Source organism: Astyanax mexicanus, chromosome 19 (genome assembly GCF_023375975.1).
Source record: "Astyanax mexicanus isolate ESR-SI-001 chromosome 19, AstMex3_surface, whole genome shotgun sequence".
Lineage (NCBI taxonomy): Eukaryota > Metazoa > Chordata > Actinopteri > Characiformes > Acestrorhamphidae > Astyanax > Astyanax mexicanus.
In genome coordinates this window covers 43269249-43288541 of record NC_064426.1, presented here as the reverse complement: position 1 = coordinate 43288541, position 19293 = coordinate 43269249, and the positions used below count along the sequence as shown (strand labels likewise).

The window sequence follows — 19293 nt, the reverse complement described above, 5'->3', positions numbered from 1 at the left end:
CTGCAAATTACACTAATCCATTTATCTCAGCAATACGAGTGTTTTTACCTTAAAACAAAAAGCACCACATATGATTTAAACAGATGCAAATAAACACCGATACAGCAAAACGTAACGAGGCATTCTCATTTTTAACTATAAGTATGTTATAAGTATCTTGTGAGCCGAAGAAGCTGAAGAACAAAGTGTAGTTCCAGATCCAGATTTCTCCTGGATGCTCCTCCTCATCCAGCATGTGTAAATATATATATATATATATATATATGTTCAGTTCTGTCAGCAGCTCAACTGATTTACCACATTTACCAATTTACCAAACCAGGTGATGATTAATATAATGAGAACTTGCTTGTGTTTGTATATATTGTAATGCTGTAATGTGTTTTACTGAGATAATAAACAGAAACTTACTGCACAGATAAGAAGCTTTTTCTTTGCTGAAATTCCAACAGGTGTCTAAAACTTTTGCACAGTACTGTATGTATCTGTGTGTTTGTTAGATCACTGAAGAGGGTAGGAAGAGGGAATGTAAAGAGTTTACAGTTCCTGAATGGTTATAACTTTTAAGTGTTTTGGTTAAAATAAAAAGAAATGATTCAAAGAATCTCTGAACTCTGAACACTGCAACTCCAAGCATGCACCTACATTAGACATCCTTGGTACTGCTGATCACGTGATGCTTCAGCGTTCTAACTCGCCAAGCTCCTAATTAAACACACCTCGTCCTACTAGTATAGATACTTCTTGTTTTCAGTAGATCCTTTCCTGGTACTCAACCTAGTTTCTACCTCTTCTACCTCACATTTTTTTTGTTCCCTGCTGTTTTTGTATTTTTGACCACTCTTTAGTCTTGTTTCAGCTTTAATATGTACAGAATCTTTACATTAATATACAATTATTTAAATAAAAGCATACCAAAAAAATATTAAGTGTATGGATGTTGGAGAGGATGGATTGCAGTGTTTTAGGGTGCCTTCTAATTACATACACCTGGTCCTACTAGTATATATACTTCTTGTTTTCAGTAGATTCTTTTTCTCTTTGCTCTTCTACCTCGCGTTTCTTTTGTTCCCTGGTCTTTTGTTTTTTCGTTTATTATGAGCACTCTTCAGTCATGTCCTTTGATTTGATTTATTTATTTAACAGGTACAATACACATTAATTACCATTTTTATTTAATAATGTTAATGTGCCAGATTTAGCCAGATGGCAAATTTTCATCTGGTGTACCTGGGCAGGTTGATGTTCTAATGAAAACCATCTTAACTTGTTGTTTACTTCTTGTACTTGGTCTTTCTCACGTGACGCTTTGGTGTTCCAACTCGCCGAGCTTCTAATTACACCCACCTGGTCCTACTAGTCTAAATACCCCTTGTTTTCAGTAGATCCTTGCCCGGTATTAAACCTAGTTCCTAGCTCTTTTTGTTACCAACACGTTTTTGTATTTTTGACCCCTCTTTAGCCTTGTCCTTGTACTTGTTGTTTATCGTTTATCCCATTTCTTATTTTAGATATTTTGTGTGTGACCCTTTTTGTCTGCACTTTTCTAAATTGCTTACTATTACATTTAGCGGGTGATTTTATCCAAAGCGACTTACAAATAATTATGTACATTTAGCAATAAAGGACATAAAAATTCAAGGAAAAAACATAATTTAGACAAGGCATGAAGAAGGCAGAAGGGAAATGAAGTGAGATAAAAAAGGAAAAGAGGGGAACAACTTAGTATGTTAGAGGTGTTAGGAGAATAGGCTTTAGGCTTTTTTTTCTCTGTCACATGACATCTTTGCGGCGTTCAGTAGCTCCTCCATTTCCACTCGCTGTTGTGTTTTTTTAAGGTGGATCTCCGTGGAAACCGTGGCGCGTCCAAAGTGTAATTACGGTGCGCGGCAGTGGACAAATAGCTATTTTATTAAAGGCGAGGAGACGAAACTCAGAGATGTGCGTCCGGACGGGACTAAAATTACCGGAGGAGCACGGAGTTCAGAGAAAAACAGTAGATAATTCAGCCTGTAATTTTCTCAGAGGACGTCTGAGAAAAACATGTACATAAAAGAAACTAATACCATCTGGATAGGGCTTTAGTTGGCCTGTTAAAAATCCTTATATGTTATTGATCCATAAACTAAATGTGCTGTAATTTTTTCCAGAGACGTCTCTGAGAATGAGAACTAAATCTAAAATTAAAACTAAATCCTGTAAAATTAAAGATCATTTAAAACCAATAGTGAATAATCTGTCCTCTCTTTTTAATACTGTGATAAACAGTTATATATTATTGCACACACACACACACACACACACACACACACACACCTCCCCCCCACCCCCACAGGCAGCATCCTTCACAGGGATGAAATGTCAGATGGCAGGCTGCTGCTGCAGGTAGATAATGGCTATTATATCCAGTCTGATATTTATGAGGAACTGTCAGGGAATCTCAGCGAGCCGCTGGACGAGCCTCGTTTCATCAGGAGGAGGAACAACACCAACATCACGCTGCAGAGAGAAGTGAAAGCCTCGCACTTCCCCACAAACACCAGCATATTTCATAACGCTGCAGGCGGCGGCTGGATCTGCACCGGCCTCAGAGCCGCCAGAGAGCCGTCAGAGAATAACACAACAAAAAAACGGAAATATTCAGAAAATATTTAGAAAATATTTAGAAATATTCAGTGTATCTGTGTTTTAACTCCTTTAGCACTCTGGACTGTATATATACTATACAGCTCTAGAAAAAATGAAGAGATCACTTCAGTTTCTGAATCAGTTTCTCTGATTTTGCTATTTATAGGTTTATGTTTGAGTAAAATGAACATTGTTGTTTTATTCTATAAACTACAGACAACATTTCTCCCAAATTACAAATATTGTAATTTAGAGCAAAAAAGAAATGTCTGAAATAACAAAAAAAGATGCAGAGCTTTCAGACCTCAAATAATGCAACAAAAAAAAAAAGCTAATATTCATAAAGTTTGAAAAAATCAGGAATACACTACTGCAACAAAATGAAAATGAAATTTTATTAAAATATATAGAATTTTAACAGATTTGTAACAGTAAAAGTCAATGATCCAGAATTACTAGTCATGATATTAATAATAATAATTCAATCCAAATATCTCCATATATCCAGGATCAAAATAAAATAAATTATACTGTACAGATATAATCTGTCTCTTGTTGATATAGAATAGGACATTTTGAGAACAGTGTGAATTTTCCTTTTGCTAAAAACAGTAAAAAAGTAGAACCCTGATGTGATAATTATTAGGGGTGGGTGATATGGCACCATAATTTTTAGAGTATAATATCGATATTAACCATATTTTAAAAGAAAAATACTGGCGATATTACTGCATACGATGCAATATGGCACATACCAACTATTAATATTTTAATAATTTTTGTAAATCACTGAATATTTTTAAAATCTGTTGGAAATTCTGGTATTTCCTAAATTTCACAATATATACTGCAGAATAAAATGTTGCAATGTTCTTTTTTTCCCAATATTGTGCAACCCTATACTACAGCTCTGGAAAAGATTAAGAGATCACTTCAGTTTCTGAATCAGTTTCTCTGATTTTGCTATTTATAGGTTTATGTTTGAGTAAAATGAACATTGTTGTTTTATTCTATAAACTACAGACAACATTTCTCCCAAATTACAAATAAAAATATTCTCATTTAGAGCATTTAATTATTATTATTTGCAGAAACTGAGAAATGTCTGAAATACCATAAAGTTTTAAGAGCTCAGAAATAATCAATATTTGGTGGAATAACCCTGATGGTTTTTAATCACAGTTTTTTTTTCATGCATCTTGTCATCATGTTCTCCTCCACCAGTCTTACACACTGCTTTTGGATAACTTTATGCTGCTTTACTCCTGGTGTAAAAATTCAAGCAGTTCAGTTTGGTGGTTTGATGGTTTGTGATCATCCATCTTCCTCTTGATTATATTTCAGAGGTTTTTAATTTGATAAAATCAAAGAAACTCATAATTTTTAAGAGATTTCTTTTTTTTTTTATAAGGTAGTAATCAGGTGAGGTTGAGTTGGGGGGTTGAGTGGGGATGGTTGGGTGGGTTTGAATCAGTCGGCGCTTCTGTTTATCCGCAGTCAGAAAGCATTAAAAGAGATCGGGGGCATTTTTCCTCCTGAAGAACAAAACCCCACCTGTTCCTCTCATTGAACAGTGATGACATCGGAGGGGGGGGGGGCAGACCATGCACAACAAAGCACACCACACATCCGGTTACAGCACACCTCTGGCCTTTAGCATTAGCATTAGCATTAGCCTGAATATTCTCCTACCAAACATCTGCACGAACAAAGAGATGCAGCTACAGCTATAAATACCAGCGTTTGTTCAGTGGGCGTAAGAGAGAGAGAGAGAGAGAGAGAGAGAGAGAGAGAGAAAGAAAGAAAGAAAGAAAGAAAGAAAGAAAGAAAGAGAGAGAGAATAATGATAATTCCAGTGTATCTGATGCAAACAGCAACGCTAGAACGCTCTCTATCCAAAAGTGATGCACCAAATAAACTAAATATGTGAAAATTTTCAAATTGTACAAATTAAATAAAAAAACGAACTACACTATAAATCACATTCACTCTCTTAAAATTGGTTTGATTACCAAAAGTGTAAATTTTACTTACATGTGATTAGATTAGCCCTGCTGAAGTAAATCTATGTATAGAATAGCACGGCTATTGAGGTAAATTCATAATTAAAATAGCCCTCCTGAGGTAAATCCGTGATTAAAATAGTACTGCAGCACTGCTGAGGAAACCGTATGAACGGAATAGCGCTGCTAAGGTAAATGTATCTTTAGGATAGCACTGCTGAGGTAAATTTTTAATTAAAACAACACTGCTGAGTTAAATTTTTGATTTAGGGTAGATTTATGACTGAAATAGCACTGCTGAGGTAAATGTATGATTTAAGTATCACTGCCAAGGGTAATGTATGAGTACAATTGCACTGCTGAGGTACATTTATGATAAAAGTAGCACTGCTGCGGTAAATGCATGAGTAGAATAGCACTGCTGAGGTAAATTTATTGTGCATTGTTGATATATGTCAGCTTAAATGTTAAACTATTAGTAGTTACTGTATGTCACTATACTAGTGACTAGTGACTACTAACTCGAAATTATAATAATTAAAAAATAATTAAATAATTCAAAACCTAAAGCTTGGCTAGCATGTTTAATCTTATTTCCATTTAATATGGCAATATTTAAAATATGCATAAATGTCAAATAAAAAAAATAATAGTCTTTACTCAACCAGTCAATTTAACCAAAACATTGCAAACTTTAAACACAAAACATACAATTTCACAACACAAATCTATTTAAAATGGATTTTACTGTAGAGATGAACTCAAATGAAAGTTTTTGGCTGAAACTGAAACCAAACAAAATGGAATATTTGGCCAGATGCCAAATACTGAATATTGGAAATATACTGCAGTTTCCTGCAGGTTTTCAATCATTTTACCACTTTTTTAATCACTGCATACATTATATATTATATTTACTTTTTTCTCGATTTTAAATAGTTTGGTATAAATTATTCAGTATTTTTGCTTATTTTTGTTCCAGCACTGAAAATGCTTTTGTGATGTTTTCAGGCCAAATATTTTCCTAATAATTTTCACAAAAATATATATTATCAAATATTTGCTGCAGTAACCAATTTCACTGTTAAGAAAAAAATGTACATTTACTTAATGAAACTGAGACCAGAGAGAATCAGTGCGGAGCAGCACAGCGAGCTGAAGGCCCACATTATCAGCACTGAATCTACTGCAGACACCACACACACACACACACACTTACCCATCCCTACCTATTCAGTATATTTCAATATATAAACACATGATATATGTAGGGTATCTACAGCCATCACAGGCCTGTATTCCCCTCATATAACAAAGCCAAACAGCCTATAACAATACACTATAACAATACACTATAACAATACACTATAACAATACAAAGACAAAAAGCAGAATTACCACAAATATCTAACATAAAAATGTAATTATTTGAAAGATCCATCTGATAAAATTATGTATACCTGTATAAATGTATAATTATGTTTACTGTATATAGCTTGTGAATGAACCAGCATGTCGTATAAAATCGAGGCTGTAAATGTAAATTTACCGCCGTGACGCTATAATCCATCATCATCATCATTCTGATATGATTGTATATGACGGTCACATGATCAGACAATTTGCATGACGCTGATTAACGTTAAGAAATGACGCATAATATCAACTGACTTCAGACTGGATTATTAGTATATACTAATAATTAGTATATTAGTAACTGGATAAGTATATATATATACTTCCAAATCTAGGCTGTTCAACCATAACAAAATGTAAATGCACCTACATAATGCTTTAATGCATCTTCATCATCATCATCATCATCATTCTGATTAAATAAATAATAAATAGTATAGGAGATTTCAGACTTTAAGAATAACATCAATTAATCTCTACTGAATTGTAATTAAATATAATTACAATTTTATAAACATTACAAAATCAAGAAATGATCTAAATGTATAGGGTGTTTACATGTCACAAAATCAGTAAAAGCACAATTAAACAGTAAAACCAAAGAACCGATTTATATACATATATATAACTATAGTGTATGTGCAAAATAATGTGATTTGTATTGCATTTGCTTGCGAATTAATCATCATGACGTATACATCAAAACTGTTCAACCATAACAAAATGTACATGTAAATTCACCTCCACAAGCCTATAATCCATCATTCTCACCATCATCATCATCAATCGTTCTGATTTGAATATTCAGGATTTTCACATGAATAGGCGATTATTATAACATCAGTTAACATTAAAGAAATGCTCCTGTTCAACTGAATCTCTACTGAATTGTGTAATTACTGTTTTATAACAAAATATTTGATTTATTTATTTTCCCTGTATATACCAAATGTAATGTGTGATTTAAATAAATAATAAATAGTATAGGAGATTCACATGAACAGACTTTAAGCATAACATCAAATAATCTCTACTGAATTGTAATTAAGTGTAATTACTATTTTATAAACATTACAAAATCAAGAAATGCAGCATTAAGCCCACAGATATAAATATATAGTGTATATGGGTATATAAACTCAGTATATAAACTCAGAGTATAAATTCAATATATAAAGACTGAATAGAAATGCTGTATATAAACTCAATATGTAAACTCAGAATATAAACTCCTGTATATAAACTCAGTACATAAACACAGTACACACTGTATAAAAATACTGTATATAAACTCAGCATATAAACACAGTATATACATACTGTATATAAACTCACTATATGACTACAGTATATACTGCATATAAACAGTATATAAATATTGTATATAAGCACAGTATAAACATACAGTATACAAACTCAGTATATAAACACAGTACATACTGTATTTAAAGAAATGCATATAAATATAGGATATGAGCGCCTATGTACGTATAGTATATGAGCAAAGATATAAAAGAACAGGTATATAAGCACAGTATATAAATGTAGTGTATAAACACATATATAAGAACAGGTATATAAACACAGGTATATAAGCCCAGGTATATAACACAGTATATATGCACAGGTATATAATACAGTGTATAAGCACAGTATATAAATGTAGTGTATAAACACATATATAAGAACAGGTATATAAACACAGTATATATGCACAGGTATATAATACAGTGTATAAGCACAGTATATAAATGTAGTGTATAAACACATATATAAGAACAGGTATATAAACACAGGTATATAAGCCCAGGTATATAACACAGTATATATGCACAGGTATATAATCGCAGGTGTGTGGGGTATATACAGTAGAAGCAGCGCACTGACCTGAGTGTGTGGGCATGGGCAGGTGAGGTGAGGGGTAGTATTTCCCGGGGGGAAAGGGCCCCGCGTGCTGCACGGATCCGTGTCCGGAGGAGGAGATCCGCGAGGCGGCGCGGTGCACCAGGGCGCCCCGCTCTGACAGCAGGTGAGCCGGAGCGGCGAACTCCCTCCCCTCCATCCCGCTACAGCTCCAAACAACCGGCCGACCAACCGCTCAGCACACACAGCTATAATCCCCACACAAAACCTCGCATCTCCAGCACGAGCTGCAGCCCCCAATCATCTTTTCTACCGGGAGAACAAAGATTACCGTCAGAGAACACCCACAACTGCGGCTATACACTCATTACTATATATATATATATATATATATGGTGATATATATGGACTGGGTAAAATGTCACAAATATATTAATATATAGGATTTTGTGGATAAATTATAATAATACAAATAATAAATAAACACTGGCTGCATTGTGTGTGTTGTCTTTTTGTTTTAATGCAACAATAACAATGCAAATTCAGCAGTCCAGCAAAATCCATGCATGCATTTTTTTATGAATTAAAATTTTGTGTGTGTCCATAACCTTAATGTGTGAATGGATGCAAAAGACAAAAATTAAAAATAAAAGATAATAACAATTCCTGATATATTTAGATACAAAAGCAAAACAAAATCACAATACAGTATATTTATAATACATTATATGCATTAACACACATATAGCATACAGTCACACTGCAGGGAATGTGCAATGTCAAGTAAAGCAAATATATAAAATATATACTGTAAGTCATGCACGTAATCATCATAATTATGCTTCATGACCATCTATTCTATGCAATACTCTGAATGCATTGTTAATATTATGCCCTCATAAAAATTCTTAATTGTTGAAATATTACAATTTATTCATATATCGCAAAATAATGCAATTATAAATGATTTATCGCAATGTCAGTTTTTATTGCAATACCGTGCAGCTCTGAATCCAGTGCAATCCAGTTCAAGAGGATTGAGCATATAAATTTTGATGAATTGTCGCGTAATTGCCCCCAAATTAAAAAGGCTATCAGCTCATTTGGACTGGATTTACCAAAGCAGCGTGATCAATGAGGAGACGAGGGGCACAACGACCCTTAATCACCACGCCACCGTTTACTGCTTACACCATTTACTACAAGGCCTTGGTTGCAGATAGCTGGGATTTTACAGTGTGTGTGTGTGCATGCATATGTGTGTGTGTGTGTGTGTGTGCATGCATGCATATGTGTGTGTGCATGCATGCATGTGTGTGCACAAAACTGCGATTTTGCGTTTTGCTGCCTTTCATCTGCCTTGACCTCTTCTGGTCTTTATTTAAAGGTAATTAAATTGACCAGGATGTGACTGATACAACCTATAGTTAAAAGCTCGTATCTCCAATAATGCCCATAAAAACACAGAAGGCTGTTCCTTACAGAGACTGTATCTGTTCTAGCTATCTCCTCCACACAACACCTCACAACAGCACACACACACACACACACACACACACTGCTGCTGCACTGCTGAAAACGCCAGTCAAAGAACATGCCAGTCAAAGCAAAGAGTACTTCAGTATTTATAATAGCTGCAGAGTTATTAGTCAAAAAATATATATATTTTTAAAAATCTGATTTATCTGATAAAATATGCAATGCAACCCTTGCATAGTTCAATTTTGTGTATTTATCTTTTTTTGTTATCCCTGCTACTGCAGACCTAAAGCACTGCACATTTCAGTGGATTCCCTGTTTTAGCACATCTTTTGATGTTTTATGATAGGCTTCCTAAACCCTCTATGGCACATGGTGTTAAGAACCATTTTTTTTTTTTTTTTTTTAGTTTTTATTTTATGTTTATTACACCATACCATGCTGTATTTTATTGTTTCTGTATGTATTTGTTCATTTATATTTAATTTACATATGACAAGGCATATCTACGTACATTACAAGGGTATGTACAAGTGGGTCATAAACAAAAATGTACATTTGCAAGAATACATAAAAAAGACATATTTAGTTGTTTATATTCTTACTTTACGAAAATAGTTTTTCCTATTCATTCATTCATCTTATTCCTTGCTCGGAAACATTTAAAAATAGTCCAAACAGAAATGTGTGTATACATATATATATATATATATATATATATATATATATATATATATATATATATATATATATATATATATATATACCAATCTTTTAAGAAATCAAATATATATTTTATATATATATTTTTTATACAATATAATTTATGCCATAGAGGGTGAATGTGCTGATCAACTGAATCAGGTGTGTTGGGAGCTTGAAAACACACACACACACACACACACACACACACACACACACACACACACAGAAAAGACATGCAGAGCAAGATTCCTCCATGAGCAGGATTGAGAAACACTACTGGAATTATCTGTGCTGATTTTGCTGCCTTTCATCTGCCTTAATTTGGGGTAATTAGATTGACGAGGACAAGACTGACACACCTATAGCTGTAATATATTTAATATTAGATACACATCTCAAAATATATTAGGAATGAAGCAATATTTCTGCAATAATGCTCATAAAAATCTCACACACAGCTTTAAATTTTCCCTACAGAGAATCTAAATAATCTGCTGCAACATACCAGTCAAAGAAAAGTGCAGTTCAGTATTTATAACAGCTATTTGAATTATGAATCTGATAAAATAATGCAACATTTCTTGCATTGGTTTAATTTTGTGTATTTATCTATTATTTCTTACATTTTTGTGTGTTTCTTAGTCCTGCTACTAAAGGCCCAATGGCACTGCACTGCTATTTTAGTAGATTCCCTGTTTTAAGCTTTAACACATCTGATTAGGCCTGCTTATTAATCTGATCAATTGAATCCAGTGTGTTGGGAGCTTAAAAACCACAAAAATGACCAACTGATGATTTAGCTGTTTTTCATTTGCCTTGACCTCTTCCAGCTCTTTATTTGAGGGTAGTTAAATTGACGAGGACAATATTAAACACAAAGCTTTGAACTTCTGAAGCGTTTTCTTCAGTAATAAAGCTAAATTTCTGCAATTATGTCCATAAAAATCTCACAAACCAGCTCTATTTTTATATATACTATAGAGAATCTAAATAATCTGCTGCACTGCTGAAAATTGCTGAGAATACAACATCATACAAAATGCCAGTTACAGCAAAGTGCAGTTTATAGCTAGCAGCTACACGCTTTATGTTCAGGGCTGTCAGTCACAAAGATTTTTATTTGAAAGGTTTATCTGATAAAATAATGCAACAATTCTGTTCAACTGGTTCAATTTTGTGTATTTCTTTTTATTTTTCTTATTTTTTTTGTGTGTTTTTCTATGTCCTGCTGCTGGAGGCCCAATTGCACTGCACTGCTATTTTAGTAGATTCCCTGTTTTAAACTTTATAACATCTGATTAGGCCTGTTAATTAATCTGATCAATTGAATCAAATGTGTTTGGAGATTGGAAAACAAGAAAATGATCAAGATTAAGAAAAATACTACTAAATAACCCAACTGTGATGATTTTGCTGCTTTTTATCTGCCTTGACCTCTTCCAATCTTTTATTTGAGGGTTTTAAAATTGACGAGGATAATATTAAACACACAGCTCTAAACGTGTGAAGCCTTTTCTTTAGTAATAAAGCTACATTTCTGCAATTATGTCCATGAAAATATGATACAGCAGCTTTATTTTTACATATACTATAGAGAATCTAAATGCAATGCTGCACTGCTGAGAATACAACATGCCAGTCACTCACAGTGAAGGGGAATTCAGTGTTTTAGCTGTTTGTTTTATGGTTAATCTGTCAGTCACGATGATTTATTCATTCTAAAATGTAATTCTAAAATAGCACATGCTCATTTTCATCATTAGTTGAGTTTTATAGGGTATTTGTAAAGAAATAAAGCTCAGATTTAATTTGAATGGCTTGACTGAGCTAGCCTGCCTTTGTCTGGCTGCACACACACACACACACACACACTCATAAACACACACTCAGCTCCCCCAGTCAGCCATTTCCGTCCACCATCGACCCTTAAAACACAAAAATACAATATACTCTTCCTTTAAAACGCTGATTTAACAATATTTTAATCGTATTTATTTCGATATAAACCGATTTAAAGCCCCCGGAACCTTTGTCTCTGTGGGTTTTAACATGACGAGGCGACCAGAGCAATTGTTCTGCCTCGTCTAGCTAACAATGCCTCGGTAAGAAAAAAACAGGCACGGGAACGATTTTTACCCATTTAATCTATATTTTCTGAATATAGAGACATATATAAATACAAACACAATCATTTTAAACCATTTAAAACGCGATTAAAGCTGATCTAAATGTATTTTTAGCGAAGGAATCGGCGGAGGTTTGGGGAGATTTTTTGTTCCGGGCTGGATGGCGCCAGCGTTGGCCGGTCGGGAGAGCCCTCAGCGCGGGTACAGAGCGAGCAACGAGCCGCTGTGTTACACCGCAGAGTCGCCGACGGTCCAACACTTTATTTTAATCGATTATATAATAAAAAAAAACGTATAATAACAATAATTATAATTAAAACTAAATATAAACTAAAAATAAATAAAATTTATATTTTTATGTATGTTATATGTAGTGTAATAATAAATTTAGCCAATGAAGGCGTTTTCAAAATACATATATTTATTATTAAATTATTTTTACGCTACGTAACGTGCTTAAAATCGACTAAATTAATTCATAAAAATATATATTATTTTATTTATGTAGCTAGCTAATATGTAAATGTTAATAATCTTTAGAATAATGGTTTACAGGCCACACAGTCTCGTTAGGTTAGCTTAGGTTAGGTTAGGTTAGATTAGATACCCAGCCTACCTGTGTATAGACTGTGAACGTTCCACAAAAAAAAAAAAAAAAAATGATATATCATTGCTTTAAAACATACATATATTTTATAAATAGTTTTATTTTAATTAGCTACTAAATTAACAAAACAAAAATAAATAAATAAATAATAAATAGGTTACCATTTTTAATTTATCATATTTTAGCTCAAATCTAAAAAGCTAAAAAAAAATAAAAATGTATAATGTATAATGAACAGCTAGCTACCTGTTTAATACAAAACAATATTATTTTGGTTAACGCGTGTAATCGCGTGTATAATGTTTTAGCTCGCTATAGAAGACGTTACATGCATAACCTTAAATGATCAATTCAACTAAATTAACAATTTCATTTAAAAATTCCATTGCATAATATAATATAGAAAAATAGGTTAACTAATCGTAGCTATATTATTCATTATATACGCTTTCTTTTTGAGTCTCATAAATATAGCTATATAGAATTTATCAATTTATCAGACGCCAAACCCTGCTTTTTTATTCTCATGAAAAAAAAATAATAATAAAAATAATATTAAAAAAACAAACAAATATATATCTGCGTTTATAGCCCAAATATAATCCCAAATTATTAATAATGATATTAAAAATTAAATAAATTGTTACTTACTGGTATGTTAAATCCTTGCATAACAATAAATAAATGTAATTAAAAGAAAATAAAAAATTTCAGGTGAAGAATGTAGTCCATGTTAAAGCGCGTGTTTGAGAGGTTATATCCAGTAAGTCCTGCTGTAAGTCCTGCTGTAGGTCCTGCAGAAGGTCCTGCAGTGAGTGCTGCAGTGCTGGCTATGGGCTGGAGCGCCGGCTCGGGCCGCTCAGTCCAGGCTCGAGTCTCCAAACGGTGATCCGCTCTTTCCCAGCGCTGCTCGTGCCTCGCAACCCGGGGAGAGTAAACACAGCCTCCCATTGGCCAGAGACGCATATGCTAATGAGCTCGTCCAGACACTCTTGTCTCTGATTGGCCCACGCCTTTAGCCAATGGAATATGTGCACAGGGAAAAAGGCTGGGAGCAGCGGGAAATTCAAGCTGAACCTGTTTTACCCAGAGATATCCTTTCCTGGGGTCGTCCTGATGAGTGCCAGTTTCACCATCATGAAATTTTTATGGTCTTTTTTTGAGACTGCACTATTGCTTCTCATAATATGAGACATTAGAACATTATTCAAATATTCACTATTCACTGTATACCTGTAACTCTACCTCATCACTACTTTACTTTAACTGATGCTCTCAAACACTTTATTAAGAGACAAGAAATTCAAGTAATTAACTCTTGATGAGTTCAGCACAGCTGTTAACTGAAAGCCGTTCAGGTGAAGCTGATTGAGAAAATCCAGCAGAGATGTGTAAAGCTGATCATCTAAGCAAGAGGTGCTACTTTGAAGAATGTAAAAATATAAAACATATTCTGGTTCGTTTAGCACTTTTTGTTTTAATTAATTTCAAATTGTGATACTATATGCAAGATGATATATTGCAATGGTATTATAACACTGTCATATTAATAAAATCAATAATCAATAAATTTTATTTTTCTTCTGAGTAAACTATTTAATTATTTAGTTCATTAGGCCTCATTAAAAGCTTACACTTGTGTTGGGCACACAGATGAAATGTGGTTCTATCCCATTCATGCAGTAAAAAACAAACACACAATTTGAGGAAGTTTGATGTACATACAGGTTAATAGAGGTAATTTGAGGTAGATATGGCTAATTTTTAGGTAGTATGATGTGTTTTAAAGTACATAGAAGTAATTTGAGGTAGATAGAGGTAATGTGAGGTAGACATACATTATATATAGGTATATAGATATATAGGTATATAGATATATTTGAGGGAGAATTTTTATTTTTGAATGTCCTCCATTCAAACTGAAATCTGATTGGATTGTTAAGATGTTATTGTTATCTTCATTCATAAAATAGTAGTTTTAGATAGATAGAGATAGATAGATAGAGGTCATTTGAGGTAGATTGGTGTATTTTGAGGTAGATAGAGAGAGACAGGGGTTCCAGCTGGCCACCAATGTCAATAGACGTTAATTTCAGGTCCAATGTTGGTAATAATATATTAGATGACAAAAATATTATATCTGGATAACGTCTAACTAACACTTTTACGTGCCTGCAGGGGTCATTTGAGGTAGTTTGAGGTATATACAGATAGACAGAGGTGCTTTGAGGTACATGTAGGTAATTTGAAGTAGTGTGATGTATTTTGAGGTAGATTTAAGGTATATATAGGTAAATGACAGACAGAGGTCATTTCAATGTATATACGGGTAGATAGAGGAAATTTAAGGGAGATAGAGGTAGATATAGATGGACAGATGTACTTTGTGGAATTTTGAGGGTAGAGATAGACAGAGGTAAGTTGAGACAGTTTGAGTTATATACAGGTAGATAGAGGTAATTTGAGGTAGATATACAGATATATTTGAGGCAGACAGGTTTTTAAACTTGTCCTCCATTCAGACTGAAATCTGATTGGCTGGCACGTCGCCAGAGCATTGTCAGTCACAGAGTGTAAACAAGGCTCTGATTGGCTGGCGGCCAGTCCGCATTGGGCTGTCTGAGGAGAAAAAAAGCAATAACTGGCCGCGCGGTTTCAAGGCGTCCCGGGGTTAGATGATGAAAAAAGATAAGAGGGGGCGGTTTCAAGGCGCCCCCGAGGGGCGGACCCTTATGGCCCCGGAGTCGCTCGTGTCAAGCGCGGAGAGAGGGCACGCGGACAGCGCGGGAAACGGCACGCGGTTACTTAGTAACGGAATAAAGAGAAATGCGGGAGAATCGCGCGGGACTGTGGGTGAATCCGGTGGCGCGTCGCCAGAGGATGACACTGCGGGAGATAACAGATAACAGCGCGCGCGTTTTATAGGGGGAATGTGGGAATGTGGCTGAACTGGATCCAGTGGGGAGGAAAGAAGGTCTGTTCCTATAAATATATAAATTTATATATATTATTTATATGTATGATTTGTATGAAATTCATTAAATTACATTTAATATGTAGCTGAATGTTGTTTGTATTATATTTATTATTATAGCTTTCACTGTGATGATCTTGCAGTGCAGAAAAAATCATTTAAATAATAATTATTAATATTATCATTTGTAAGAAGCTAATAAAGCATATTAAATTAAAAAATAAATAAATGAACATTGATTTAATGTCAGAATTTCAGCACTAAAATCTATGTCTATTAGAAAAAGTTAAATAAAGGTTGTTTTAAGATTTTGTTTTCTTTGCTATCACCTGTATAATAATGCATTTTCAGCATGTTTACTGCATTAAAGTATTTTTTTTACCTTGTTTTTGGTTATTAAGTGAGTGAATAATTATTATTTTTACATATACATTTTTTTTTAACTGAAGATTGGTTATTATTTTTCTATCATCTTCAACAATAAATAATATTACTTTACTACTTCTCATAAAAGCTAAAACTATCAGGGTGGACATGTGTATTTTTAAGTAATTTTTAACTTTTTTCTATTTCTGTGTTTGACTGTTGTTTTGCATGATGCTAGCGAGCTTATGTTTAAGGCTAGATATGATAAAATAAGCAAAATAAAAGTCAGTTTATAGTCTAAAAAGCACAGCTAAAAATAAAAAATGTTTATAACTAAATATTATAAACTATAAAATATTTATTTTAATCTTTCATGGCAGGGTTTTGATCTTAGATCAGAAATCTTAGTAATTATTGTACTAAACTAACTTCACTATAATAAATGTATGATACACATTTTCCCTCAATAAAGTTAACAGAATTCTCTCTGTAAATGTTTTTTTGTGTGTGTTGTGTGATTTTACAAAAATATTCTGTGTAAGAGTAAACCATGATTGTTTTTTTTAACAGCATTTAAATGAACAGTGATCTCATGTATTTGAAATGTGTGAGAAAACTGTCATTTTCTGTCTTAGAGACGCAAAATCTGTAAGAAATGGTAACTTACTGTTCTGTAACTTACACAAAAATTACATTTCTAGACATTTTTGGTGAAACTGCTGCCACAGAATTACAGTTTTGTTAGAGTTATAATTTTTAAAGCTTGTGGGGTGTTATCCTTTTTTTTCGTATTTATTTTTTTACCTGCAGTGTTTTATCTATGTTGTTGATTATGTATTTAAAGGGAATAACTAATAAATATGCAAACGAAAAGTAAAATCTAAAATCTAATGTTTTATGTTTTAGACAGAAGAAAAATCTTTGGCAATACATAAATAGTATTCTGTGGAGATCATAAAACTGTAAAAAAAATCTGCTTCAATTTTTTAATTTAATTGGAGAACTGTTCAGCTTATCTACCTGTCTACCCACTAGACGAGCTAATTTTCTACATATTCTGTCTACCCTTCTAGCTAACTATCTAGGTACCTGTCTACCTACCTAACTACCTATCAGCCCCTGGTCTACCTACCTGTCTACCTTCCCATCTACCCATCTACCTACTTTTCTGTCTACCTTACTGTCTACCTGCTTATATAGCTACTGGTCTACATACTGGTCTACCAACACGTCTACCTAAAAGTCTACCTACCTCTCTACCTACCCATCTACCTACCTGTCTACCTACCTGTCTACCTACCTGTCTACTTTCCTGTCTACCGATCTACTGACTTTTCTACATTATCTGTGTACCTAACTGTCTACCTGCCTATCTAGCTACTGGTCTACGTACTAGCCTACCAACTTGTCTACCTAAATGTCTAACTACCTGTCTACCTACTTGTCTACCAGTCTGTCTACCTACCCATTAACCTACATATCTAGCTACTGGTCCAGCTACCCACCTACCTACCTGTCTACCTACTTTTCTACCAGTCTGTCTACCTACCCATCATCCTACCTATCTAGCTACTGGTCTACCAACCCCTCTACCAGTCTGTCTACCTACCCATCTACCAGCCTGTCTACCTACCCATCTACCTACCTGTCTACCTTTCCTGTCTACCTACCCATCTACTCATCAGACTACCTACATTACCTGTCAACCTATCTCTCTACCGCTCTGTCTACCTACCTCTCTATTAACCTGTCTACCTTCCCATTTAGCTACTGTTGTACCCGACTGTCTACCTACCCATCTATCTACCAGTCTATCTTTTGTTCTATTTACCAGTCTACCTACCTGTCTATCTGCATATCTAGCTGATTTAGGTTCACAAAGCGTGTACCGCCTCCCTGTGGCACGGCGTGGTGATAATTGATGCAGGGAGGGTGATTTTTTCTGAACCTCACTGTTCCCACAAAGAGGATTGTGGGTAATCGGTGAAGCGTATCTGACTGACGCTGTGCTTTCCTCTCTCTCTCTCTCTCTCTCTCTCTCTTTTCTCTCAGTGCTTCAGCTCCAGGCTCTCCAGCGCTCGCTCCACTCCGCCATCTTTACCTCCATCATCTGTGAACCTTTAGAATTTTTTATTACGCAGAAAAAAGGTAGTTTTTATAACAAAATGTCTCATACTTGTAAGATATTTTCTCATAATTACGATACAAGATTATAATGTGATATATGATGTTTATTTCATAATTATGACCATATGTCTCTATATTCTACAGTCATTAAAGCGCTATCTTTCAGTAAAGTGTTTGATGATGGTTTAAAATAAGAAAAGCTGCCACTGTTAAATAATGTGAGGTACAGTAGATGTGACTTTAGAAAAGAAACTAAAACACTGATTCCATTAATTCTTACTCACTAAAGCGCTTCTTACATCAGACTATTTATATATGTGCAGTAATAGACCCATATATTACAGGCCTAAACACAAATATATACATTGATTTATATCTGGTGTGTGTGTATACCATTAAACACATGATCTTGACACTGGTAATGCACAGGGTCTTTAGGTGTTGGATATTTCTGTATTTATGAGCAGCTGCAGAGGAGATATACAGTATATCCTGCAAAGCAAACGCAGACGAGGCTCAGTATCTGCACTGAAAATGTCATTCAACATGTATAAAAATATATCTATATTTATGATATCACACCTGATTTAATGAAAAACAGTTTCACAAATTTAGATATGTGCATTATTGAGGAAAAGTGACAAAAATACATATATTTTAAACCAAAAATTTGATTAGCCACACAAAAGAGAAATATATGGGCATTTTAAACAATTGCAATACATTTTCTGTACATTTTGTATAACGTCTTTTCAAATGCACAGCTCTGTAAAAAAAATAAGAGAGCACCTAAAAATAAAGAGTTTCTTTAATTTTTACCAAATTAAAAACCTCTATAATATAATCAAGAGGAAGATGGATGATCACAAGCCATCAAACCACCAAACTGAACTGCTTGAATTTTTACACCAGGAGTAAAGCAGCATAAAGTTATCCAAAAGCAGTGTGTAAGACTGGTGGAGGAGAACATGATGCCAAGATGCATAAAAAAAACTGTGA

General features: G+C 34.0%; 1 protein-coding gene and 1 long non-coding RNA gene across 8 annotated transcripts in view; both read right to left on the bottom strand.

The window, feature by feature from the left end:
* Positions 1 to 13739, bottom strand: part of LOC103040205 (BAH and coiled-coil domain-containing protein 1) — a 147686-nt gene extending 133947 nt beyond the window's left edge. For 6 of the 7 annotated variants that reach the window (XR_007427265.1, XM_049468111.1, XM_049468115.1 and 3 more), the window contains exons 1-2: positions 13479 to 13739; positions 7935 to 8219 (exon numbers count right to left, since the gene is read on the bottom strand). Coding sequence is in view for 6 of the 7 variants with exons in the window: in XM_049468111.1 (XP_049324068.1) it covers positions 7935 to 8109 (175 nt within the window). In the remaining variant the exon portion in view is untranslated. The remainder of the gene's footprint in view (positions 1 to 7934; positions 8220 to 13478) is intronic. The other variant, XM_049468112.1, reaches the window with a different exon arrangement.
* LOC125784464 (uncharacterized) overlaps positions 1 to 19293 on the bottom strand; it is a 320028-nt gene that overhangs the window by 180212 nt on the left and 120523 nt on the right. The gene's annotated exons all lie outside the window — the stretch shown is intronic.